Consider the following 27,796-nt stretch of genomic DNA (forward strand, 5'->3'; position numbering starts at 1 on the left):
GGAGGAGCAGGGTCAAAACCTTCTCCGACGAGGCCCTCGTCCAGGGGGTACACTCATGGTGGGCCCAATTAACCCGGGGTGGGTGTGGGAAACCTCCAGCCCTGGCCTATGGGAAGATTTGGGGTGAGATCGCCTACGTGGTCTCGTCGGCGTCCCACGAGGTGAGGGAATCGGACCAGTGCCACAAGCACTGGAACAGCCTGGATGCTTCAGCAAGTGTAAGTATTAAATAGATTTTAAATTGTAATGATCCACATAATATGTAAATCTCCCAGAATGATAAGCTTGTTATTCTTGCATATATTCCCTTCCAAGATCTGGACAGGACTCAGAACCTATGCTCTTAAGTCTAATTTTGGCACAGTCTCCTTTTGGGTGACGTTGGTGGATGGGGCACAAGTAAGCAATGAGGGGTCCAGTCACCTTTACCCAAACTGTCTCTCTGGCTGCTGTCATTTACACAGTAAGCCAGCCTGGACTGGGGGAGAGCTGCCCTGGCTCACTGTCTGCCCTGGGACACTTTCGGACATTAGATCCTGTCATTGTCGAGGTCACCAGTGGTCCTGATTATCTCCCCACACCCCCCTGGGGACCCTCATGAAGATCAAGTCATCCAATAGTATCCACGCCGACCCCACGGAGGTTCAGTCAGCGAGGTCGGCACGCGCTGCAACGGGCATGACCGAACGAGGGCATGGTTGCACTGTGCAGGGAGAGCGTCGACCCAAGTCAAGACCTCCTCCAGGCGTTTGGTGGGTTGACCGAGAACATTGGTAGAATGTCCGCTCACATATCGGAGGGTATTGGAGCGCATGATTATGGCAATGGGCATGATTGAGGCATGTGATAGTGTCGGGAGACGGCACTGCACTCCAAGGTGCCGTCCCACCAAACGCCAGCACAGATGCGAGTCAGGAGGAAGAACTTCTTTCTGACTCGGAAGACGTTCTTCCGAAATGTCTTCTCCTCCTCCACCCAGAGAGGATTCTACCACCACCCCCACAGCAACAGGCCTTGAGGTCGCCTGCTGCAATTCATCCTGGTCCCATTACCCGATTACAACAGGGAGGGGGGGTGCTATATTAGGATCTGGAGGGAAGCGTGGCCGCAGGTAGGGAGGGGCTGTTATTGTTATTGTATTTTAAATTTATTGTTGGGTGGCTGTTAAGAGTGGGGTGGGGGGGGGGGGTATTATTCTTAGTTTAAAAAAAATTAAATTGTTAAAATTATTAACATTTTTTATTGCATTTTACAATTGTTGTGCAGTGTCTTACAATAACGTGCGATAAGATAAAACATGAATACAATTGTTGGAAAACAATGGCCAGGCAAGGATGAAAGTAATGCAACTGCAACTGTTGTCTTTCCGTAACTGTCACCAATGTAAGTTCATGCAAAGCGCTCATTTATGAGCTGCTGGCGCAAGAGTTTTTTAGCTGCATAACTACCACGGAGCTTTTCCAGTCTTGCAGAGGGGTGCGAGGGCATGGGTTCACCGCCAGGCTGATTGTCCTCCCCTCGATCCTCGTCATGCTCCTTCTCCTCGTCTTCCTCTTGCCCTCTCTCCTGAGGTTGACCTGTAGCCTCATCTGGCAATTGTTGTCCTCTCCTTATAGCTAGATTATGCAACATGCAGCACACCACAATAAACTCAGCGACCTCTCCAATTGTCTTTGATGATATTGCGTGTAGCTATATGTCTTTCATTGTAGCGCTTCTCGGCTTCCATCTGGGAATTACGCAGGGGGGTCATGAGCCAGCTGGCAAGACCATATCCTTTATCCTCTTGCATCCAATCGTGATTTTGTGGCAAGATGTGCGTATCATGGATGCTGCCTGGAAAATTAGCATTTACTGCCATGATTATTTGGTTGTGGTCGACAACGAGCTGCACATTCAGGGAGTGGAATCCCTTTTGGTTACGAAACACCTCCACATCCTGTAAAGGTTCTCTCAGGGCGATGTGCATAGTCTATTGCTCCCTGCACCTTGGGGAAGTTTGATATTCACGAGAAACCCAAAGCCCTCTTGGTCTGTGCCTCCCTGGTCATAGGGAAGATTATAAAGTCCATCCTGCAAGCATAAAGGGCTTTCGTCATCTGTCGAATGGAGCAATGTATGGCGTGCTGAAAAATACCACAAATGTCGCCAGCTGAGGCCTGAAACGAGCCTGATGCCTGAAACGAGCCTGATGCGTAGAAGGAACGTGCCGCAGTAACCTTTACCTCAACGGTGAGTGTGGTCCTGATAGGCTGAAGATCTCCTTGATGAGCTGGCATATCTCAACGATGACCTCCTTTCAGAAGCGCAGCCTCCTAAGGCATGTGTTATCGGACAAGTTTAGGTATGATTGATTTTCTCTATAAGTGCGTCGGGTCTAAGGTCTTCTCCTCCGCAGCAGTCTGCCATTTCTTTGATTGGGAACATCGGGCTCTTCAATATACCTTCTCCCATCTTCAGTCTGCAGCATGTGATTATTGACCAATACTGGTAGAGAAATTACAGACCACATCACTATAAATCGCTCGAAATGCCCTTAGATTTGTCCTCAACACTTAAATGTGACTAGAAGATTGCCGAGAGTCAATAATCCTTAAAATCGCTCACAAATTATCTCCTCATAAGCTCCACGTTCAAACAGCCTTTTCAGTCTCTCCGATGTTGAAAATGGCGTCCGTAGTGCCAAGTTCTACCAATTAGTGTCAGTGGGCACCAGCTTTTCTCCGGTGATCTTCTCGGCGAGCAATCAGCCCGGCGATGTGGTGAAAGTTGCGGTGTGCGGTCACCTCAGCGATGTCAAAATGATGTACGCCGAAAGTTGGGCCAACGATCATTGGGCGATGTTCCGGCCCAACTTTCCACTTTTAAGGTAAAATGAGCGATAGCCTACCTATTTGGGCGATAGATGGGCGATAGCCCAGCGATCATCAGGGGAAGTCTAGCCCAATGTATCAGACAGAGGCGGCAAAATTTTAGTTTGGAGGCGGATAGGGAGCGGGGAAGGAAGGGGGTTGGGGGCACGCTGGATTGCGGTTCTCGCAGGCCCCGATTAGCATTTTACATCTGCGTCCCGCCCGCATCTGGAGAAGCTGGCTGGCGGGCGGGTAGGTCTGCGGGAACAGACGGAGGAGGATTGGAGCTGGGGGGGGGGGGAAAGAGAGAGAGCGAGCGCGTGAGAGCGCGAGACAGCGAGACAGCGAGACAGCGAGAGAGAGAGACAGCGAGAGAGAGAGACAGCGAGAGAGAGAGACAGCGAGAGAGAGAGACAGCGAGAGAGAGAGACAGCGAGAGAGAGAGACAGCGAGAGAGCGAGACAGCGAGAGAGCGAGACAGCGAGAGAGCGAGACAGCGAGACAGCGAGACAGCGAGACAGCGAGAGAGAGAGACAGCGAGAGAGAGAGACAGCGAGAGAGAGAGACAGCGAGAGAGAGAGACAGCGAGAGAGAGAGACAGCGAGAGAGAGAGACAGCGAGAGAGAGAGACAGCGAGAGAGAGAGACAGCGAGAGAGAGAGACAGCGAGAGAGAGAGACAGCGAGAGAGAGAGACAGCGAGAGAGAGAGACAGCGAGAGAGAGAGACAGCGAAAGAGAGAGACAGCGAAAGAGAGAGACAGCGAAAGAGAGCGAGCGAAAGAGAGAGACAGCGAGAGAGAGAGACAGCGAGAGAGCGAGACAGCGAGAGAGAGAGACAGCGAGAGAGAGAGAGATCGAGAGAGAGAGAGAGAGAGAGAGCGAGAGCAAGCGAGAGCGAGAGAGACAGCGAGAGCGAGAGACAGCGAGAGCGAGAGACAGCGAGAGCGAGAGACAGCGAGAGAGAGAGACAGCGAGAGAGAGAGCGAGACAGACAGCGAGAGAGAGAGCGAGAGAGAGAGCGAGACAGCGAGAGAGAGACAGCGAGAGAGAGACAGCGAGAGAGAGACAGCGAGAGAGACAGCGAGAGAGAGAGAGACAGCGAGAGAGAGAGAGAGACAGCGAGAGAGACAGCGAGAGAGAGAGAGACAGCGAGAGAGACAGCGAGAGAGAGAGAGACAGCGAGAGAGAGACAGCGAGAGAGAGACAGCGAGAGAGAGACAGCGAGAGAGAGACAGCGAGAGAGAGACAGCGAGAGAGAGACAGCGAGAGAGAGACAGCGAGAGAGAGACAGCGAGAGAGACAGCGAGAGAGACAGCGAGAGAGACAGCGAGAGAGACAGCGAGAGAGACAGCGAGAGAGACAGCGAGAGAGAGAGAGAGAGAGCGAGAGAGAGAGCGAGAGAGAGACAGCGAGAGAAAGACAGCGAGAGAGAGACAGCGAGAGAGAGACAGCGAGAGAGAGACAGCGAGAGAGAGACAGCGAGAGAGAGCGAGAGCGAGAGCAAGCGAGAGCCAGAGAGAGACAGAGAGAGACAGAGAGAGACAGAGAGAGACAGCGAGAGAGAGAGACAGCGAGAGAGAGAGAGACAGGAAAGGTTGGGAGAGGGTTTGATTGCGGGGGGTTGACGAGGCAGGGGAGTACCTTCCCCACTGCAATCTCTGTGGTGAAGGTACTCCCACTGTGCCGTTAGGGAAGGAGTTCCAGGATTTTGACCAGTGGCAATGAAGGAATCACAATATATTTCCAAGTCAGGATGGTGTGTAACCTGGAGGGAAACTTGCAGCGGGGAAGGAAGGGAGGGTGGGGGGGGGGCTAGGATGTGGTACGGAAACCCAAGAGAATGTGTTTCCCGCAGGCCCGATTAGCATTTTACATCTGCTTCCCGCCCGCCATGCACCTGCTGCCGATGTCCTTTGAGATGGTCGAAGTTGCTGGATCCACCAGCTAAGTGGAAGGGCACTTGTCACCTGGATCCAGCAGTCCTTGCCTCCCTTTAGCTGGCAGTTTCCCAGAAACCCTGCCATCCAGAGTTAAAATTGAAATTATTTTTTATTCGCCATGGGATGTGGACATCACAGGCAAGGCCAGCATGTATTGCCCAATTGTTCTTGAGTTGGTGGTGGTGAGCCACCTCCTTGAACCATCACTGCAATCCCTGTGGTGAAGGTACTCCCACAGTGCCATTAGGGAAGGAGTTCCAGGATTTTGACCCAGTTGCAATGAAGGAATCACAATATATTTCCAAGTCAGGATGGTGTGTAACTTGGAGGGAAACTTGCAGCGGGGAAGGAAGTGGGGGGGGGGGGGGGGGTGCTAGGATGTGGTACGGAAACCCAAGAGAATATGTTTCCCACAGGCCCGATTAGCATTTTACATTTGCATCCCGCCCGCCATGCACCTGCTGCCGATGTCCTTTGAGATGGTCGAAGTTGCTGGTTTGGGAGGTGCTACCGAAGAAGCCTTGCTGCAGAACATCTTGTAGATGGTACACACTGCGGCCACTGTGTGCTGGTGGTAGAGGGAGTGAATGTTTAAGGTGTTGGATGGGGTGCCAATCAAGCGGGCTGCTTTATCCTGGATGATGTCAAGCTTCTCGAGTGTTGTTGGAGCTGCACTTATCCAAGTAAATGGAGAGCATTCCATCACACTCCTGACTTGTGCCCTGCAGATGGTGGAAAGGCTTAGCGGAGTAAGGAGGTGAGACACTCGCCACAGAATACCCAGCCTCTGACCTACTCTTGTTGCCACGGTATTTATGTGGCTGGTCCAGTTAAGTTTCTGAGCAATGATTACCCTCAGGATGTTGATGGTGGGGGATTCGGCGATGGTAATGCCATTGAATGTTAAGTGGCGGTGGTTAGACTCTCGCTTCTTGGAGATAGTCATTGTCTGGCACTTGTGTGGCGCGAATGTTACTTTCCACTTATCAGCCCAGGTCTCAATGTCGTCCAGGTCTTGCTGCATGCAGGCATGGACTGCTTCATTATCTGAGGAGTTGCAAATGGAACTGAACACTGTGCAGTCATCAGCGAACATCCCCACTTCTGACCTTCTGATGGAGCAGCTGAAGATGGCTGGGCCGAGGACATCGCCCTGAGGAACTCCTGCAGTGATGTCCTGAGGCAGAGATGATTGACCTCCAACAACCACAACCATCTTTCTTTGTGCTACGTATGACTCCAGCCAGTAGAGTTTTCCCCTTAATTCCCATTGACTTCAATTTTACTAGGGCTCTTTGAGCCACTTGATCAAATGCTGCCTTGATGTCAAAGGCTGTCACTCTCACCTCACCTCTGGCATTCAGTTCTTTTATTCATGTTTGGACCAAGGCTATAATGAGGTCTGGAGACGAGTCGTCCTGGTAGAACCCAAACTGAGCATCGGTAAGAAGGTTGTTGGTGAGCAAGTGCTGTTTGATAGCACTGTTGACAATACCTTCCATCACTCCGCTGATGATTGAGAGTAGACTGCCGGGACAGTAATTGGTCAGATTGGATTTGTCCTGCTTTTTGTGGAAAGGACATACCTGGGCAGTTTTCTACATTGTCGGGTAGATGCCAGTGTTGTAGCTGTACTGGAACAGCTTGGCTAGAGGCGTGGCTAGTTCTGGAACACAAGTCTTCAGCACGATAGCTGGGATGCTGTCAGTGCACATAGCTTTTGCTGTATCCAGTGCACTCAGCCGTTTCTTGATATCACGTGGAGTGAATCAAATTGGCTGAAGACTGGCTTCTGTGATAGTGGGGACCTCAGGAGGAAACCGATATGGATCATCCACTCGGCCCTTCTGGCTGAAGATGGCTGCAAATGCTTCAGCCTTGTCTTTTGCACTCGCTTGTGGACTCCGCCATCATTGAGGATGGGGATATTCATGGAGCCTCCTCTTCCCGTTAGTTGTTTAATTGTCCACCACCATTGAATATGGCAGGACTGCAGAGCTTTGATCTGATCTGTTGATTGTGGGATCGCTTAGCCCTGTCTATAGCATGCTGCTTCTGCTGTTTAGCATGCATGTAAGTCCTGTGTTGTAATTTCCCCAGGTTGGCACCTCATTTTTAGGTATCCCTGGTTCTGCTCCTGGCATGCTCTTCTGCACTCCTCATTGAACCAGGGTTGGTCCCCTGGCTTGATGGTAATGGTAGAGTGAGGGATATGTCAGGTCATGAGGTTACAGATTGTGGTGGAATATAATTCTGCTGCTGCTGAAGGCCCACAGCACCTCATGGATGGCCAGTTTTGAGCTGCTGTATCCGTTCTGAATCTATCCCATTCAGCACGGTGGTGGTGCCACACAAAACAATGGAGGGTGTCTTCAGTTTGAAGACGGCACTTCATCTCCATAAAGGACTGTGCGGTGGTCACAGCTACCAATGCTGTCATGGGTATATGTATCTGGGACAGGTAGACTGATGAGGACGAGGTCAAGTATGTTTCTCCCTCATGCTGGTGTTCTCACCACCTGCAGCAGGCCCAGTCTGACAGCTATGTCCTTCAGGACTCAGCCAACTCGGTCAGTAGAGGTGCTATCGCATCACTCTTGGTGATGGACCTTGAAGACCCCACCCAGAGTATATTTTGTGCTCTTGCCACCCTCAGTGCTTCTTCCAAGTGGTGTTCAACATGGATGAGTACGGATTCATCAGCTGAGGGAGGGCGGTAGGTAGTACTCAGCAGGATTGACTTGAAGCCACGAGACGACACAGGGGTCTAGAGTCAATGTTGAGGACTCCCAGGGCCAATCCCACACACTGTATACTACTGTGCCGCCACCTCTGGTGGGTTTGTCTTGCCGGTTGAACAGGACATACAGGAATGGTGATGGAAGAGTCTAGGACAGTGGCTGAAAGGTATGATTCGGTGAGTATGACTATGTCAGGCTGTTGCTTGACTAGTCTGTGGGACAGCTCTCCCAATTTTGGCACAAGTCAAAACATCTTTTGGCTTTCCTTGCCAATATTTTTTCATGCCCTCTCTTTGCTTTCCTAATTTTCTTTTTAATTTCACCCTGCACTTTCTACATTCCTCTAGGCTTTCTGCAGTATTGAGCTCTCAGTATCTTACACAAGCTTCCCTTTTCTGCCTTATCCTACCCTGTACGCTGCTCGGCATCCAGGGGGCTCTAGATTTCTAAGTCCCACCCTTTTTCTTTCTGGGAACATATTTGCACTGAACCCTCACTATCGCCTCCTTGAATGCCTGCCATTGCTCGCATACTGATTTACCTTCAAGTAGCTGTTTTCAATCCACTTTCGCTAAATCACATCTCAGCTTAGTAAAATTGGCCTTTCCACAATTGAGAACTTTTACTCCTGATCTACCTTTGTTCTTTTCCATAACTACACTAAATCTAACTGAATTATGATCACCAACACCAAAACGCTCTCCCACTGATACCCCTTCCACCTGCCCAGTTTCATTCCCTAAAACTAAGTCTAGAACTGCCCCTTCTTGTTGAGCTCGCTACATACTGACTAAAAAAGTTCTCCAAAATGCATTTTAAAATTTCAGTGCCCTCTATACTTTTCCCACTGATTTTATCCAAATTAATATTTGGGTAGTTGAAATCCTGTACTATTTCTGCCATATTCTTTTTGCACTTCTCAGAATTGTGCCTACATATTTACTCTTCTCTCCCCCTTTGACTGTTTTGGGGTCTATCGTACACTCCCAGCAGTGTGATTGCCCCTTTTTTGTTCTTCAGTTCAATCCATATGTCCCCATTTGATGATCCTTATAACGTATCATCCCTCCTTGCAGCTGTAATTGTTTCTTTAACCAGTGCTGTGACCCCGCCTCCTTTTTTATCCCCCTCTCTCATCTTAAAACCTTGTAATCAGGAATGTTGAGGGCTATTCCTGTCCTTCTTTAAGCCATATTTCAGTAATATCTATATATCATACTTCCACGTGTCTATCTGTGCTCTCAGTTTCACTACTCATTGCACTAAAGTAAATACCATTAAGCATGGCCAAATTCCCTTGTCAATTTTTAGCCTTTGTTTCCCTTACCTTCCAAACACGCTTACTAATTTTCTGCCTTCCATTTCCAGCTTTGCTTCTTTCCCTTCTGCATGTTTTCAGGTTTCCATTTCCCCTTCCAAGCTAGTTTAAAACCTCTACAACAGCACTAGCAAACCTCCCCACGACGATATTGGTCCCAGCTCTGTTGCGGTGCAACCAGTTAGGCTTGTACGGGTCCCATGTCCCCCAGAACCTGTCTCAATGCCCCACAAATCTAAAGCCCTCTCTCCTGTTTGGGTCATAGTGCAGGATTTGAACCCACACCGAGTGCTGCCAACTTAGCCAGTTGACAGTTGACCCTGATGCTTTGCAAAATTTTTAACAAACAGTGTAATCTTTATATGCAATCTGACAAATTCATAGCAAGATTCAAATATATGCAAATCGTCGTAGAGACGTTGAAAGATATTGCTGAAAAGACATATGCAATTCTAGTTATATGCAATAAGTTTGTTCAACCAGATATACAAAAGAATATAACAGAATTGAACAAAAATATCTATAATCCTCATTGATTTTAAAACTTTACTGAATCACCACAGCACAAAAACCTATGATAGAATTAAAATTCTCAGGTCATAAAAAGTCATGATCACCAATTATGATATACACATAGAATATCCACAATTACCGATAATCAAGAATAGACGTACCTGGGGTTTCCTCGCAGTGCAGCATGATGAAGAGCATTGAAACCATTGTTGTTAGTAATTGTTACATCCGCACCAGATTCAAGCAGTACTGAGAGCATATCGTCACGTTTTTTGCTTATCGCATCATGAAGAGGTGTGTCACCTTCAGAGTCCTGCAGAAATAACAAAATAGAAGTTTGTGCTTAGAGAATGGCACAGGTGTTCTGGTGACTTAGCAGCTACATGCTTGTAGAAAATTATTAAAATAAGCCTTGTTCTCAATAAAGATTTAAATTCCTTGACAAAGAATACTTTGCCAAGTTATAGTGATCTAGATTGAGTTAACACTCTAGTCCTCATATCACAACATAGATTTAACAAAAATGTATTCAGTAATTACTTTCAAAAAAATACTACTTGACTAAAAGCTCGACAAAACAGAACTGTTGTAAATTAATCCCTTAATGTTTATGGCATTTTGCATTGGAGCAGAATATAAGCAACAAGTGTTTATTTTGATCTGGAGAATATAGTGAACATAATCATGTTCTATGATTTGTTACTTCCAAATTATATTATTATTCATAGTTGACTGCTATGAATAATAAATAATGTAATTTAGAATTAGCAAATCACAGATTTCTTAGAGAACATTATGAGGAGCATTCAGTGCTCAAAAAATAGACTCACTAATTCCAAAGGTTTGTTTTAATAAGAACATAATAAATAGGAATAAAAGTAGGCCATATGGCCCCTCGAGCCTGCTCCACCATTTAATACAATCATGGCTGATCCGATTATGGACTCCGGTCCACTTCCCAACACGCTCCCCATAACCCCTTTTCGTTTAAGAAACTGTCTATTTCTGTCTTAAATTTATTCAATGTCCCAGCTTCCACAGCTCTCTGAGGCAGTGAATTCCACAGGTCCACAACCCTCTGAGAAGAAATTTCTCCTCATCTCAGTTTTAAATGGGCGGCCCCTTATTCTAAGATTATGCCCTCTAGTTCTAGTCTCCCCTATCAGTGGAAACATCCTCTCTGCATCCACCTTGTCAAGCCCCCTCTTAATCTGATACGTTTCGATAAGATCACCTCTCATTCTACTGAATTCCAATGAGTAGAGGCCCAACCTACTCAACCTTTCCTCATAAGTCAACCCCCTCATCTCCGGAATCAACCTCGTGAAACTTCTCTGAACTGCCTCCAAAGCAAGTATATCCATTTGTAAATATGGAAACCAAAACTGCATGCAGTATTCCACGTGATCACCAATACCCTTTGTAACTGTAGCAAGACTTCCCTGCTTTTATACTCCATCTTCTTTGCAATAAAGGCCAAGATTCCATTGGCCTTCCTGATCATTTGCTGTACCTGCATACTATCCTTTTGTGTTTCATGCACAAGTACCCCCAGGTCCCGCTGTACTGCGGCACTTTGCAATCTTTCTCCATTTAAATAATAACTTGCTCTTTGATTTTTTTCTGCCAAACACTTTCCAACATTATACTCCATCTGCAAAATTTTTGCCCACTCACTTAGCCTGTCTATGTCCTTTTGCAGATTTTTTTGTGTCCTCCTCACACAATCCTTTTTCCCCCATCTTTGTATCGTCAGCAAATTTGGCTACATTACACTCGATCCCTTCAGCCAAGTCGTTAATATAAATTAATATAGTTGGGGTCCCACCACTGATCCCTGCGGCACCCCACTGGGTACTGATTGCCAACCCGAGAATGAACCATTTATCCTGACTTTGTTTTCTGTCAGTTAGCCAATCCTCTATCCATGCTAATATATTACCCCCAACCCCGTGAACTTTTATCTTGTGCAGTTTAAAAAGAATGTTCCCAAAACTGGCTGAGATTTTCTACATTTTTCATTTATGCTGAGACTACTAAAGTGAAAAATGGAGCAATGGAAAATAAAAATATACTGTTAAATATTGTTGGTGTGTGTGTAAATTGTAAAAGATCGTAAATTTAATAGACCTGCAATTGTTCTTGTATAAAACGATGGGATAAATCAAAGTGCCGAAATGAGGATTAAAAAAATGTTTGTATGAAATTTCCTTTATTCTTGAGTTTCCTTCCTCTCTCCCTGCAGATATTATCCTTGGGTAACACACCACTAAAGCTTCCTTTTATGTTCTTAAACCAGCTACCATGAACTGAGATATTTAGCACTGTTCAAAAAAATTACCTAAAAATGAATTTTATTTGCAGTTCTATTAGTTCAAAAATGTGTTAATTTTTAATGTATGAAAAATTGAATTTGATTGTTTAACATTAAATGCCAAGAGGTGTACAAAATGGTAAATTAGTGAACTCTAATCTTTCACACTTCAATTTGAATATCCAGGTTACACAATCCATTTCTTACCTGGAGACTGGGATGGCATCCAAGATCTAGCAAAGTCTTAACAACTTGCAAATGACCTTTGTTTACAGCAATGTGCAATGGAGTCTGCCTTCGCTTATTCCGAGCATTTAGATCTGCTCCTCCTCGGTGTAAAACATCAATAACAGCGCCTTCATCCCCAAACGATGCATGGTGAACAGCTCGGTCCCCATCTTTATCCTTTAAATGGAAAAAAAACCCAGTAACATAAGCATGGTAAGAAGCTCTGTACTATACTGCAAAAAAAAAGCCTTGTAACACTGGCACATGGTACTTTACCTGTTTCAACCTGTTGAAAACCATTTAGGATAAAATGTGCATCTCTTCTGTGATATATCAACATTTGCAACATAAGCCATCTAGTAATTCCCACTGCACTGACCAAAATGAAAATTTACTCAAGATTTTCCTGAACAAATTCAAATGTAATCAATGGAAGTTATGTGAAACAACAAAAACAACTTTTATTTATATAGTGTCTTTAACGTAGTAAAACGTCCCAAGGCGTTTCACAGTAGTGTTATAAGACAACACAGATAAATTTGACACCAAGCTACATAAGAAATTACGGCAGATAACCAAAAGCTTGGATAAACAGGTAGGTTTTAACGAGCATCTTAAAGGAGGAAAGAGAGGTAGAACAGCGGAGAGGTTTAGGGAGAGTGTTCCAGAGCTTAGGGCCCAAGCAGCTGAAGGCACGGCCACCGATGGTTGAGCAGTTATAATCAGGGATGCTTAAGAGGGCAGAATTTGAGGAGCGCAGGCATCTCGTGGAGTTGTGAGGCTGAAAGAGATTATAGATATAGGGACATGGAGGGATTTGTAAACAACAATGAGAATTTTGAAATTGAGGCGTTGCTTAACCGGGAGCCACGCAGGTCAGCGAGCATAGGGGTGATTGGGACTTGATGCAAGTTAGGACACGGGCTGCCGAGTTTAGGATGAGATCAAGTTTGCATAATGTAGAATGTGGGAGGCCAGCCAGGAGTGCGTGGGCGCAGTCAAATCTAGAGACAACAAAGGAATGGATGAGGGTTTCAGCAGCAGAAGAGCTGAGGCAGGGGCGGAGGCGGGCAATGTTACAGAGCTGGAAATAGATGGTTTTAGTTATGTTGTGGATGTGTGGCCGGAAGCTCATTTCAGAGTCAAACACTAAAAACATACATCTCGATTTCTTCCACACACTCCAATTAGTTCAGCACAACCAATGCAGTCATACAAACAGAAACAACTAATGCAATCATGTAAACAGATCAATTACATTTTAAAAACAAAACCAATAGTCTTTGAGTTGAGGCAAGGATGGAAAAATATGCAACAACACAATGTCCTTTAAAAAACTGTCAAATTGTTTGAAAGTTCAGTAAAGTATGTAGAAATAATTGGGTAATTAAAGTCCCTATTACCATCTCCATAAGATAGATGGGGAGCACATCTGGCAGGGACTTAAATGCAAGGGTTTTATAGAAAGCATTCAAGAATTTTTTCTCAATCAATACCTAACAGAAAGAATGTAATACTTGACTTGGTCTGGGTAATGAACTGTAACATATCAGCAACATGAAATTTGATTAAAAAAATAGGGTTAAGCAATCACAATATTATCCTCAATGTTAAATGAGAGAAAGGAAAATAGAAAAGGGAAAATAGTTGATTGAAAAGAGTAAACTAAAGAATGAAAGATGACAACCTAAATAAATTGGAGAAAAGAGTTAACAGAGTGAGATTGTAGAGCACCTTCTACAAACAATTTAATGAGAAAAACAAATCTCCAAGGTTATAGTTCCAAGGATAAACAATCTGATTAGAATGGAACCATTACACTAGACACAGCTCCCAGGTGGGCAGATAAATTAAAATCTGAGTGAGCAAAGTAAATGGGTTAAAAAGAAAAGCAAAGTGGTCACGATGACACTACAAAATGATCGTTGGGTCACATCTGGAACACTGCACAGTTCTGAGTTCCTCACAATAGGGGGGATTGTAACAGTCCTGGAAAAAGAGACAACTCAGACTTTCCAGCATAATAGTCAGGTTGAGGAGTCTTAAAATATGAGCAAAGGCAAATAAGGGCACATTTTCACAACTGCAGATTTGGGGGAATTTGATATGGTGTTTTAAATGGTATAAAAGGAGCGGACAAGAAATAGATCGATCTTTTCCCCTGATAGTTGAAATGAAAAACAAAAGGCCATGATATTAAGAGAAGCACAAAGTAAATAAGAGGGGAAGACCAGAAGATAATTTTTCACAGTCATCATCATAAGCAGTCCCTCGAGTCGAGGATGACTTGCTTCCACGCCAAAAAGTTCACAGGTGTTCAATGAAGGACCTAATATTCCAGGTCCCAAACTAAATCTTGAAGGGTTCCACGTAGTTTTTGGTATATGGAATGCTTTGCCACAAGTAATGATCAATAATCAATCGAATGCAGTATTCAAACAGGAACTTGATAATTAAATATAAAATGGTATTGAGAAAACAGGAAAGCAGCACTGCAGAAAATCAAATCACGTAAAAGGTCCTGAATTCAGCACAGGAAAGAAGGGTCAAATGTCCTCTTCTTGCGCTAAACGATCATGTTTTTAATGAGTGGTAGTGCAAAGTATGGCTTAAACAGTGTGATTATTTGCAACACATTTTGACACTCTCCATGCATGCACGCCCATACAAATGATCTGATCATGCATAAAGCAGTACAAACGGTGCGGCAGCTGGAGCCTGCACTGCCACACTTTCCTCGGCTCCGTGCAGAGATGATCAATGGATCAGTTGGTGGTGGGGGGGGAAGGAGGAGATCGAGGTGGCTGGGGGGAATCGGCGTGACTCGGGGGGGGGGGGGGGGGGCAGCATGGCTGGAGGGGGAGGGCATCGGGGTGGCTGGAGGGGAGCAGAGTGGGGATGTAGGAAGAACGTGATTCAGGTCTAAATGGCAGGGGGTTGGAGGGGGGGGGGAAATGAGAGAGTGAACATGATCCAGATGGGAACACAGATCCAGAACTTGTTTTTTTTGGGGTGGGGGGAGGAGGGGACGGGGGTAAGAGAATGCCCTAACTCGCGTTGGTGAGCCCCGTCTGTTCACTGAAAGAAGTACTGTGAGCCGTAGTCTGGTACCTGGCAGTCCGAATAAGTGGCTCAAAATTACAGATTGCAAACTACTTGATTACTCAGGCAGGCAGGATCTCGTTACACATTCCAGACAAACCGCTGGGTATGTCTTATCCTCCAAGGGGACGAATCAGATATCTGGTCTCGTCATCAAGAGGGACCAATTAGATCCTTGGTGTTGCTAATACACACAACCGAAATTAAACTCTCAAATACTGTTGAACCTCAATATACTTTCATCATGTTACTAGGACTGCTTTAACTGGGGGAAAAAATAACTCATCTCTTGAGCATATTTCTCTCACTTAGCTGGAAGAACAATTTAAACTGCAAACTTTTTCAAGTTGTACTGCAGCTCAACATTTGTTGGCAGGAGGCATATTTAACAGGGCAGGATAGGGGTCTCAACTTTTAATTCCTAAAAATGAAGTACTCTGCCATCAAGAGGCACTCCTTCAAGCTAGATTATGAAAGAAATATCATATGGCATGATCTCATTCATTGATTTCATAGCATTTTCCTACATTATAATACAAGTACAACGTCTGAAATCCAGAATCCTTGGGACCTAATCCGTTCCGGTATTTGGCTTTTTCCAGATTTCAGACAAGAAAATCAATCGTCTGAAATCCGGAATCCTTGACCAAATTTGTGCCGGGTTTTGAGTGGCGAGGTCCGAAATCCGGCATGGATTCAGTCAAGGATTCCGGATTTCAGACTTGATTTTCTTGTCTGAAATCCGGAATCTTCAACCAACACTACCGGATTTTGGGTTTTTGCCTTAAAAATGTCCGGTTTTCAGACAATGACTCCATCAGCTATGTGCAAAAGGTCCGGTTTTCGGCCACCCGACCTCTCCCGTCTTCGGCCCGAACTCCCCCGGCTTCCGGCCACCCAACCTTCCCCAGCTTCCGACCGCCCGACCTCCTCCAGCCTGATCAACCTCCCCCAACCTTCGGCGGCCCACCCCCTCCCTCTCCCCCCACCCCCTCCCCCGACCTCTGGCGGCCCGACTGCCTCCCCCGACCTCTGACGGCCCGACCAACACCACCCACCCACCCACCCTACCTACCTTGACCCTGGCAAAGACGTTCCGAATTCCGAAAATATCCGGAATCTGGAACGGTCTCGGGTCCCGAGGTTTCCAGAGTCACAGCTGTACTGCTGCTTCTTTTCTTGCACCTTGCGTGTGCAGTGTTTCCTCACATAGGAACAGGACTAGACCATTCAGTCCCTCAAGCCTGTTGCATCATTCAATGAGATCGTAGATATCAACTGTATCCGAACTATTTACCCGCCATGGCTCCATATTCCTTAATACCAAAATACGTGATATCAAGAAACGGCCGAGCACACTGGATACAGCAAAGGCTAGGGGCCCCGACAACATCCCTGAAGACGTGCTAGATACTTGTGCTCCAGAAGCAGCAGTACCTCTAGGCAAGCTGTTCCAGTACAGCTACAACATTGGCATCTATCCGACAATGTGGAAAATTGCTCATGTATGTCCTGTCCACAAAAAGCAGGACAAATCCAATCCGGCCAATTAACACCCCATCAATTTACTCTCAATCATCAGCAAAGTCATGGAAGGTGTCGTCAACAGTGCTATCAAGCAGCACTTACTCACCACTAACCTGGTCACCGATGTGCAGTTTGGTTCCACCAGGACCACTCGGCTCCAGTCTTCATTACAGCCTTGGTCCAAACATGGACAAAAGAGCTAAATTTCCAGATGAGGTGAAGGGAGAGTGACTGCCCTTGACATCAAGGCAGCATTCGACCGAGTGTGGCATCAAGGAACCCGAGTAAAACTGAAGACAATGGGAATTAGGGGGGGGGAAATTCACCACTGGCTGAAGTCATACACAAAGGAAGATGGTTGTGATCGTTGGAGGTCGATCATCACAGCCCCAGGACATCTCTGCAGGAATTCCTCAGAGCAGTGTCCTATGCCTAACCATCTTCAGCTGCTCCATCAATGACCTACCCTCCATCATAAGATCAGAAGTGGGGATGTTTGCTGATTATTGCACAGTGTTCAGTTCCATTCGCATCTCCTCAGATAATGGAGCAGTCCATTACCTCATGCAGCAAGACCTGGACCACATTCAGGCTTGGGCTGATGTGGCAAATAACATTCACGCCACACAAGTGCCAGGCAATGACCACCTCCAACAAGCAAGAGTCTAACCACAGCCCCTTGACAATCAACGGCATTACCATTGCCGAATCTCCCACCACCAACATCCTGGGTCACCATTGACCAGAAATTTAACTGGACCAGTCACAAATACTGTGGTAACAAGAGCAGGTCAGAGGCTGGGTATTCTGCTGCGAGTTTCTCATTTCCTGACTCCCCAAAGCCTTTGCACCATCTACAAGGCATGAGTCAGGAGTGTGATGGAATATTCTACATTTGCCTGGATGAGTGCAGCTCCAACAACACATGAAGCTCGAAATCATCCAGGATAAAGCAGCCTGCTTGATTGGCACCCACCAACCACCTTGAACATTCACTCCCTCCATTACTGACATATCGTGGCTGCAGTGTGTACCATCTACAAGATGCATTGCAGCAACTCGCCAAGGTTTCTTCAGCAAAAACTCCCAAACCCGCAACCGCTACCACCTTGAAGGACAAGGGCAGCAGGTGCAAGGGAACACCACCACCTCCATGTTCCGCTCCAAGTCACACACCATCCTGACTTGGAAGTATATCGCCGTTCCTTCGTCGTCGCTGGGTCAAAATTCTGGAATTCCCACCCTAACAGCACTGCGGGAGTACCTTTATCATACGGACTGCAGCGGTTCAAGGCGGCAGCTCACCACCATCTTCTCAAGGGCAATTAGAGATGGGCAATAAATGCTGGTCTAGCCAGCGATGTTCACATCCCATGAATGAATAAAAAAAATATATAGATCTAATAATTTGGCCTAGTCCCACAGACTATCCATCTCGAGCCTGAAATTGGGCTAAGGGAAGACATCTTCTATTTTACGTCTTTATTTCAAAACTCTACGGCATAAAATGCAGTACTAGCTCTTGACACAATTAATGAATCAACTTTTCATTGTTCTAGAATGAAACAAAATATGGCAGAGATAATATGCTGACTTGAAGGTCTGAACAGCGACAGTTGACGAGGAAATTCACCGAAGATATACTACTGAAGTTCTGTGCCAAAGAATTTTAGATTGCTTGACTCTATGGCCATCGAAGGAAAGAACCAGGTCTTGAACTACTGTTAAAGGCACAAAGTAACGTGATACAAACCAAAAATACCCAAATTAGAAAAATAGTTATCTAAATCAAGCCAAACTGCAATATTTTCTGACATATTCCTATTAATCCAGCCTTACTATCACATTACTTCATGCTGCTCTCATCCACATTCAATCAGTCCAAAATCTCCACTCAGTAGTAACCACTTTTCGATTCCTGTTGACTTTAGACTTGTACAGCCAACCACTATTCTTTTACGCTCATGTCTAATTTTTAAACCAAAGAGTCAGTGATCACAGTATCATAAGGTTTAATCTAGCAACAGAAAAAGACGGATTAATCTAGAGTAAAAATACTCAATTGGAAGAAAGCCAATTTAACTGGGTTGAGAATGGATCTGGCCTGGGTAAATTGGAATCAAAGATTGGCAGGCATACCTGTGATCGAACAATAGGCTGCCTTTAAAGAGGAGATGGTTCGGGTACAGTCAAGGTACATTCCCACGAGGGGAAAGGTAGGGCAACCAAACCCAGAGCTCCCTGGATGATGAAAGCGATAGAGAGTAAGATGAAGCAGAAAAAGGGGACATATGACAGATAGCAGGTTGAGAATACAAGTTAGAACCGGGCTGAATACAGAAAGTTCAGAGGGGAAGTGAAAAAGGAAATAAGAGGGGCAAAGAGAGATATCGAGAATAGATTGGCAGCTAACATAAAAGGGAAACCAAAAGTCTTCTGCAGGCATATAAATAGTAAACGGGTAGTAAGCGGAGGGGTGGGGCTGCTTAGAGACCAAAAAGACCTGGGCATGTAGGCAGAGGTACTAAATGAGTACTTTGCATATGTCTTTATCAAGGAAGATGCTGCTGCCAGTCATAGTGAAAGAGGAGGTAGTTGAGATACTGGACGGGATAAAAATTGATAAGGAGGAGGTACTAGAAAGGTTGCCTGTACTTAAAGTAGATAAGAAACCAGGAACGAATGGGATGCATCCTAGGATGCTAAGGGAAGTACAGGTGGAAATTGCAGAGGTACTGGCCATAATCTTTCAATCTTTCTTAGATACAGGGGTGGTGCCAGAGGACTGGAGAATTTCAAATATTATACCCTTGTTCAAAAAAGGGTGTGAGGATAAACCCAACAACTATAGGGCGGTCAGTTCAACCTCAGTAGTGGGGAAACTTTTAGAAACGATAATCTGGGACAAAATTATCACTTGGACAAGTGCCAATTAATTAAGGAAAGCCAGCACATATTTGTTAAAGGTAAATCGTGTTTAATTAACTTGACTATGTTTTTTTGATGAGGTAGCAGAGAGGGTTGATGAGCTCCAAGTCAGCATGGATTTGTGAAAGGGAAATCATGCTCGACAAATCTTCTGGAATTTTTTGAGGATGTTTCCAGTAAAGTGGACAAAGGAGAACCAGTTGATGTGGTATATTTGGACTTTCAGAAGGCTTTCGACAAGGTCCCACACAAGAGATTAATGTGCAAAGTTAAAGCACATGGGATTGGGGGTAGTGTGCTGACGTGAATTGAGAACTGGTTGTCAGACAGGAAGCAAAGAGTAGGAGTAAACGGGTACTTTTCAGAATGGCAGGCAGTGACTAGTGGAGTGCCGCAAGGTTCTGTGCTGGGGCCCCAGCTGTTTACATTGTACATTAATGATTTAGACGAGGGGATTAAATGCAGTATCTCCAAATTTGCGGATGATACTAAGTTGGGTGGCAGTGTGAGCTGCGAGGAGGATGCTATTAGGCTGCAGAGTGACTTGGATAGGTTAGGTGAGTGGGCAAATGCATGGCAGATGAAGTATAATGTGGATAAATGTGAGGTTATCCACTTTGGTGGTAAAAACAGAGAGACAGACTATTATCTGAATGGTGACAGATTAGGAAAAGGGAAGGTGCAACGAGACCTGGGTGTCATGGTACATCAGTCATTGAAGGTGAGCATGCAGGTACAGCAGGCGGTTAAGAAAGCAAATGGCATGTTGGCCTTCATAGCGAGGGGATTTGAATACAGGGGCAGGGAGGTGTTGCTACAGTTGTACAGGACCTTGGTGAGGCCACACCTGGAGTATTGTGTACAGTTTTGGTCTCCTAACTTGAGGAAGGACATTCTTGCTATTGAGGGAGTGCAGCGAAGGTTCACCAGACTGATTCCCGGGATGGCGGGACTGACCTATCAAGAAAGATTGGATCAACTGGGCTTGTATTCACTGGAGTTCAGAAGAATGAGAGGGGACCTCATAGAAACGTTTAAAATTCTGACGGGTTTAGACAGGTTAGATGCAGAAAGAATGTTCCCAATGTTGGGGAAGTCCAGAACCAGGGGTCACAGTCTGAGGATAAGGGGTAAGCCATTTAGGACCGAGATGAGGAGAAACTTCTTCACCCAGAGAGTGGTGAACCTGTGGAATTCTCTACCACAGAAAGTAGTTGAGGCCAATTCACTAAATATATTCAAAAGGGAGTTAGATGAAGTCCTTACTACTCGGGGGATCAAGGGTTATGGCGAGAAAGCAGGAAGGGGGTACTGAAGTTTCATGTTCAGCCATGAACTCATTGAATGGCGGTGCAGGCTAGAAGGGCTGAATGGCCTGCTCCTGCACCTATTTTCTATGTTTCTATGATGTGGTGTACATGGACTTCCAAAAGGCGTTTGATAAGAGCCACATAATAGGCTTACCAGCAAGGCTGAAGCCCACGGGATAAAAGGGACAGTGGCTGCATGGATACAAAATTGGCTAAGTGACAGGAAACAGAGAGTAGTGGTGAACGGTTGTTTTTCAGACTGGAGGAAGGTATACAGTGGTGTTCCCCAGGGATCGGTACTAGTACCACTGCTTTTCTTGATATATATTAATGTTTTAGACTTAGGTGTACAAGGCACAATTTCAAAATTTGCAGATGACACAAAACTTGGTAGTACAATGAATAGTGAGGAGGATATTGGTAGACTTCAAGACGATACAGCTGGTGCAATGGGTGAACACGTGGCAGATGAAATTTAATGCAGAAAAGTGCGAAATTATGCATTTCAACGGGAAGAACGGGGAGAGGCAAATGAACAAAAGGGTACAATTCTAAAGGGGGTGCATAAACAAACAGAAACCTGGGGGTATATGTGCACAAATCGTTCAAGGTGGCAGGGCAGGTTGAGAAAGCGGTTAAAAAAGCATACGGGATCCTGGGTTTCAAAAATAGAGGCATAGAGTACAAAAGCAAGGAAGTTATGACGAACCTTTATAAAATACTGGTTCGGCCTCAACTGGAATATTGTGCCCAATTCTGGGCACCGTACTTTAGGAAGGATGTGAAGGCCTTAGAGAGGGTGCAAAAAAGATTCACGGGAATGACTCCAAAGATGAGGGACTTCAGTTACGTGGATAGGCTGAAGTTGCTGGGATTGTTCTCCTCAGAGCAGGGAAGGTTGAGAAGAGATTTGATAGAGTGGTTCAAAATCATGAGGGGTCTAGACAGAGTAGATAGATAGAAACTGTTCCCATTGGCAGAAGTGTCGAGAACCAAAGGACACAGATTCAAGGTGACTGGAAGAACCAAAGGCGACATGAGGAAAAGTTTTTTTACGCAGCAAGTGGTTAGGATCTGGAATTCACTGCCTGAAAGGGTGGTGGAGGCAGATTCAACTGTGGCTTTTAAAAGGGAATTGGCTATGAGCTGAATGGCCTCCTTCTGTGCTGTAACCATTCTGTGCTTCAATTATTCCTTCCTCTAGCACCATGTGCAGATGTGCCATCCAGTAATTCAATGTGGCAGCTAATAAGTTTAGGGCGGATGTCAGAATACAACACAATACGAACAAATCATTTTGTATATATGCCAACAATTTAAAGATTCCAAAGAACCTACCTCAGCTTCTAAGTCAACACTGTGTTTGAGAAGAAGCTTCAGAACATCGACGTGTCCATTCTGGCTGGCTGCCTGCATTGCAGTGTGTCCTGCACACTGACCATTCACCTGCAAGTTTAACACAATAAAAAAAAATTCTGTCATTTAAGTTCATAAACACTGTTCTGTCCCAACTCTAAAATAACATCTCCAACTTAAAAGAAACTTTAAGACAAATTCCATTTTGAAAAATGATGTTCTATATGGAACAGTAAACAAACTATTGAGAAATAATAGCTCTATTAAATCTACTTTTGGAGAGTCATATTTGGCTACCTTAAAATCAATACGCTGTAAAATAAACACTTGAAAGCAGTTGCTGGAAATACTCAGCAGGTCAGGCAGCATCTTTGGATAGAGAAACCGAGTTAATGTTTCAGGTCAATGACCTTTCATCAGAACTCACAAAGTTCTGAGGATAGGTCACCGACCTGAAACGTTAACTGTTTCTCTCTCCACAGATGCTGTCTGACCTGCTGAGTATTTCCAGCATTTTCTGTTTTTATTTCAGATTTCCAGCATCTGCAGTATTTTATTTTTATACTTGAAAGCAGTTCCCATAATTAATTACTTTTGATGTACAGTAACTGTTAAATAGCCAAATGCAATAGTTATTCTGTGCCGTGCCAGGAACATCTCCAAAGAGCAATAAGACAAATAACCAGTTAACTTTTTTTTGTGGTCGTGCTTGACAGTGAGATTTGTCAGGATATGGGGAGAACTTCTGTTCTCTCGAATAATGCCAAGGGATCTTCAACATCCGCTGGGTGGTGGGATTTTGGTTAAATGTCTCACCCAAAGTATTGCAACCTCGACAATGCAGATGGCATCTCTTCTTCATTCGAGATTATGAAGTCAAACTTTGATAAGAGCCACTGAAACCCACAAGTTTCTGAGACAGAGGGGTTACCAATTGAGCCAAGCTGGCATCAATGGAAAAGGTGTTCAGGGTCACCTCCACTAATAAATCCCAAATAAAAACGAGAGATGAAAATTTGATTTTCAACAAAAATTCTCAAATTCACGAACTGAAAAGATCCAACACAGTATTTTAACACAAATTCTCATCGAAATTTACAGGCTAAAAATTGGACTGGACACAAAAACAGGTGCGAGGAACATGATGCAGGATCAGCCCATGCCCATTGAAAGGAATGCAGGCAGCACGCAGACTAATTGCAATGATTGCAGCATTCAACCCAACACTGAACGCACTGCTGAACACTGAACTCTCAGCAGGGGCCCAAGTTTGTGTGAGGCGAGCTCCAATTAAAGCGAGCTTCCAATTCTTAAAAGTCAGTCTGCACCTCTTAAAGGGGAAGTGCATTCTGTCTGCAACAGCTGCTGGAATTAGCTGTGGAGGCAAGTCTGACTGAATATTGGCTTAAAAGGCCAGAGAAGGGGCTCTAAGGTTCTCGGACGTCGCACTAGACGGAGGTCCTCTATCTACTAGGGGCCAGGAAGCCCTCCAGCCATACTGCAAAGGCAGTAGAAGCAGATAGCCGACGTGGTCAATGTCAGCAGTGTTGCCCCGAGGACCAGGATGCAATGCCGAAAGAAGTTTAATGACCTCACACGAGTGGTCAGGGTCAGTGAATGCATCTTCAAATGCTGTCTCCCACCAACTACACCTTTAGCCTCACACACTGCTCAATGCACCACTCATCACTCACCTACCAACAAGCTCCATCAATCACAACTCATGCCTCACATTCACCTCACCCTCACACACTAAGCACTGCTCCAAGCCTCATACCACCCACATCTTGCACACACTGCCAGCTACTCAAACATGACATGCACATTACACCACACTCAGACACATTTCCCTCTCTCTTGCAGGGCAACATTGCTCATGACCGCAGGTAGCTGCAGCTAACCAGCAGGGGACGGGCACACCTGCACATCCTTACCCAGGTGGAGGAACCATTATTGGAGGCTGTCACTGAGGCCATGGCGAGCCTGACACCATTGAAGATGACGGTATGCTCACACCTCATCCTCCTTCTCACATCCTACAATCTTTTCTCACTTACAAGCTGCTGATGATGCAAGCATGTATATCTTGCTTTCTCCACCCGCCTCTCACCACAACCCTATCATTATGCCTTTCTCCTTTCAGATACCCAAGAACGCCAGCCAGTGCAGGAACAGGAAAGAAAGTGATGGAGAAGAGACCATCACTCCATCTCAAACTCGCAGGCACCAGCTCAGATACTGACATTGACACTCTGTACTTTAGAAGGTAGTACAGAGGCAGGATGTGGTGAGTCAGTGGGCATGAGTGGCTTGCAGCCAAGGCGGGGGGGGGACAGGGAAGGGTAGTGCAGATGCCAGCTCCCCAGATGAGGACTTTGATGGTGCAGCCTAAAGAAGGCGGCTGATGGGCATGCACACAGAAATGCTTGGTGCAAAGGCAAGTTTGCCAGAGAGACTATTATCACAGTCAAGGAGCATGGAGGAAACCAGCACCAACTTTGCAGAGAGCTTGGAGCCCATGATTTCCAGGATGGAAGTGATGCGCAACTCCATTAGCACACTTGTGGACCTAACTATGATGCAGGGTCTGATTGCCGAAGTCTCAGCTTTCATTGTAGTACAACCAGAGCAACCAAACGTCCGAATGCCATCACGCAGGCTCAGCTTACTGTCACACAAGCTCAGACTGCTGCCATCATGGCTGGGTTTACCGGTGTGGAAAGGGGCTTGCAGGATGCCACAGCAGTCCAGCAATCTGTCATCCTACAAAGTACTAGGATTGCTGAGGCGCCGACAGAGAGAAGTGGCAGTGGCCCCATAGAACACAAACCTGCTGTCCTCGCTCAGGATAACAGCATTCGCCCTCCGACCACTGTCCTCTCTGTTACCCATCAGCTAGCCAGCCCAGACTGCTGTCACCCATGCCAAGGTGGTACAGTCCACAGATGGGGCTTCTGGGGCCAGAGGTGCTCGAAGTCATCCTTCAATGCCATCTGCTGTCTCGCCCACAAAGTCAGCAACCTTCCACCAGCCATGCTGCAGCCATTGGGGTAGCACAGGCCTGTAGTGATACCCACCCTCCTGTGTGGCTCAGAGACGTGGACCATATACAGTAGACACCTTAAATCGCTGGAGAAATACCACCAACGATGTCTCCGCAAGATCCTGCAAAACCCCTGGGAGGACAGACGCACCAACGTTAGCGTCCTCGACCAGGCCAACATCCCCAGCATCGAAACACTGACCACACACTTGACCAGCTCTGCTGGGCGGGCCACATTGTTCGCATACTTGACACAAGACTCCCAAAGCAAGCGCTCTACTCGGAACTCCTGCACGGCTAGTGAGCCCAAAGTGGGCAGAGGAAACGTTTCAAGGACACCCTCAAAGCTTCCTTGATAAAATGCAACATCCCCACCAACACCTGGGAGTCCCTGGCCAAAGACTGCCTTAAGTAGAGGAAGTGCATCCGGGAGGGCGCTGAGCACCTCGAGTCTCATCGCTGAGAGCATGCAGAAACAAAGCGCAGACAACGGCAGGAGTATGCGGCAAACCAGTCCCACCCACCCTTTCCTTCAACGACTGTCTATCCCACCTGTGACAGAGACTGTAATTCTCGTATTGGACTGTTCAGTTACCCAAGAACTCATTTTTAGAGTGGAAGCAAGTCTTCCTCGATTTCGAGGGACTGTCTATGATGATGATGATGATGACGTCAGAGAAGCGTTAAGGCACACGGAAGACAGGCACTAAGGGGAATCACAAGGGCGATTAGCTGACTTTGTTATGTAATATTGGATTGATTGATTTATAAATTCAGTTTGGAATGTTTGTTTTGTGGTTCCTTTCATTTCAGCATTGTGGTTAAGAGGAAGCTGTGATGTTCTTTGACAAAGGGATGGTAAGGTGGGGAAGTATAGAGCAATGGAGATCTGGGATTTCATTCAGGGGAAACTGGATTCTGATGCGCTCACGGACTGCCCGTCCGGAATGTTGATGTGCAATCTGCCTCCTCCCTTCCTCTTCCTTTTTTGAGGTGGTTGTGGAACCCGTGGCGGCAAAGGCTGCGCCCTCTTGATGGCCAAGTTCCAGAGGATACAGCAAACCACAACGAATTAGGACACCCGCTCCAGCGAATACTGGAGGGCTCCTCCCAAGTGGTCAAGGCAGCAGGACTGTTGCTTCAGCACTCTGATGGTCTGCTCGATTGCAGTGTGGCTCTCATTATATGAGTGGTGGCCACAAGTGGTGGGGATGCAGAGAGTCACAGCCAGGTGCAGAGCGAATAGTTCTTGTCGGCAAGCAGCCACCCTCCGGTTCAGTGTCGTGGCAGGAAGAGGACTGGGAGAAATTTAGAATTCAGCAGAGGAGGACTAAGGGTTTAATTAGGAGGGGGAAAATAGAAGATGAGAGTAAGCTTGCAGAGAACATAAAAACTGACTGCAAAAGCTACTACAGATATGTGAAGAGAAAAAGATTAGTGATGGCTAATGTAGGTCCCTTGCTGTCAGAATCAGGTGAATTCATAATGGGGAACAAGGAAATGGCAGACCAATTGAACAAATACTTTGGTTCTGTCTTCACTAAGGAAGACACGAATAACCTCCCGAAAATACTAGGGGACCGAGGGTCGAGCGAGAAGGGGGAACTGAGGGAAATCCTTATTAGTTACAAAATGGTGTTAGGGAAATTGAAGGGACTGAAGACTGATAAATCCCCAGGGCCTGATAGTCTGCATCCCAGAGTACTTAAGGAAGTGGCCCTCAAAATAGTAGATACATTGGTGGTCATTTTCCAACATTCCATGGACTCTGGATCAGTTCCTATGGATTGGAGGGTAGTTAATGTAACCCCGCTTTTTAAAAAAGGAGGGAGAGAGAAAACAGGGAATTATAGACCGGTTTGCCTGACATCGGTGGTGGGGAAAATGCTGGAGTCATTATTAAAGATGTAATAGCAGCGCATTTGGAAAGCAGTGACAGGATCGATCCAAATCAGCATGGATTTATGAAAGGGAAATCATGCTCGACAAATCTTCTAGAATTTTTTGAGGATGTAACTAGTAGAGTGGATGTGGTATATTTGAACTTTCAAAAGGCTTTTGGCAAGGTCCCATACAAGAGATTAATGTGCAAAATTAAGGCACATGGGATTGGGGGTAATGTATTGACATGGATAGAGAATTGGTTGGCAGACAGGAAGCAAAGAGTGGGAACAAAAGGGTCCTTTTCAGAATGACAGGCAGTGACTAGTGGGATACCGCAAGGTTCAGTGCTGGGACCCCAGTTATTTACAATATATATTAATGATTTAGACGAAGGAATTGAATGTAATATCTCCAAGTTTGCAGATGACACTAAGCTGGGTGGCAGTGTGGACTGTGAGGAGGATGCTAAGAGGCTTCAGGGTGACTTGGACAGGTAAGGTGAGTGGACAAATGCATGGCAGATGTAGTATAATGTGGATAATTGTGAGGTTATCCACTTTAGTGGCAAAAACAGGAAGGCAGATTATCTGAATGGTGACAGATTCGTAAAAAGGGAGGTACAACGAGACCTGGGTGTCATGGTACATCAGTCATTGAAAGTAGGCATGTAGGTACAGCAGGCAGTAAAGAAAGCAAATGGCATGTTGGCCTTCATAGCAAGAAGATTTGTGTATAGGAGC

The 27,796-nt window shown here is 45.8% G+C and overlaps 1 protein-coding gene across 1 annotated transcript in view; it reads right to left on the reverse strand.

Moving 5' to 3' along the window:
• The window catches only part of mib1 (MIB E3 ubiquitin protein ligase 1), a 265,770-nt gene that overhangs the window by 142,773 nt on the left and 95,201 nt on the right, over positions 1-27,796 (reverse strand). The window contains exons 10-12 of the mRNA XM_070890910.1: positions 22,112-22,219; positions 11,886-12,083; positions 9,526-9,677 (exon numbers count right to left, since the gene is read on the reverse strand). Of these exons, the coding sequence (XP_070747011.1) occupies positions 9,526-9,677; positions 11,886-12,083; positions 22,112-22,219 (458 nt within the window). The remainder of the gene's footprint in view (positions 1-9,525; positions 9,678-11,885; positions 12,084-22,111; positions 22,220-27,796) is intronic.

Source organism: Pristiophorus japonicus, chromosome 1 (genome assembly GCF_044704955.1).
Source record: "Pristiophorus japonicus isolate sPriJap1 chromosome 1, sPriJap1.hap1, whole genome shotgun sequence".
In the NCBI taxonomy this organism is placed as follows: Eukaryota; Metazoa; Chordata; class Chondrichthyes; family Pristiophoridae; genus Pristiophorus; species Pristiophorus japonicus.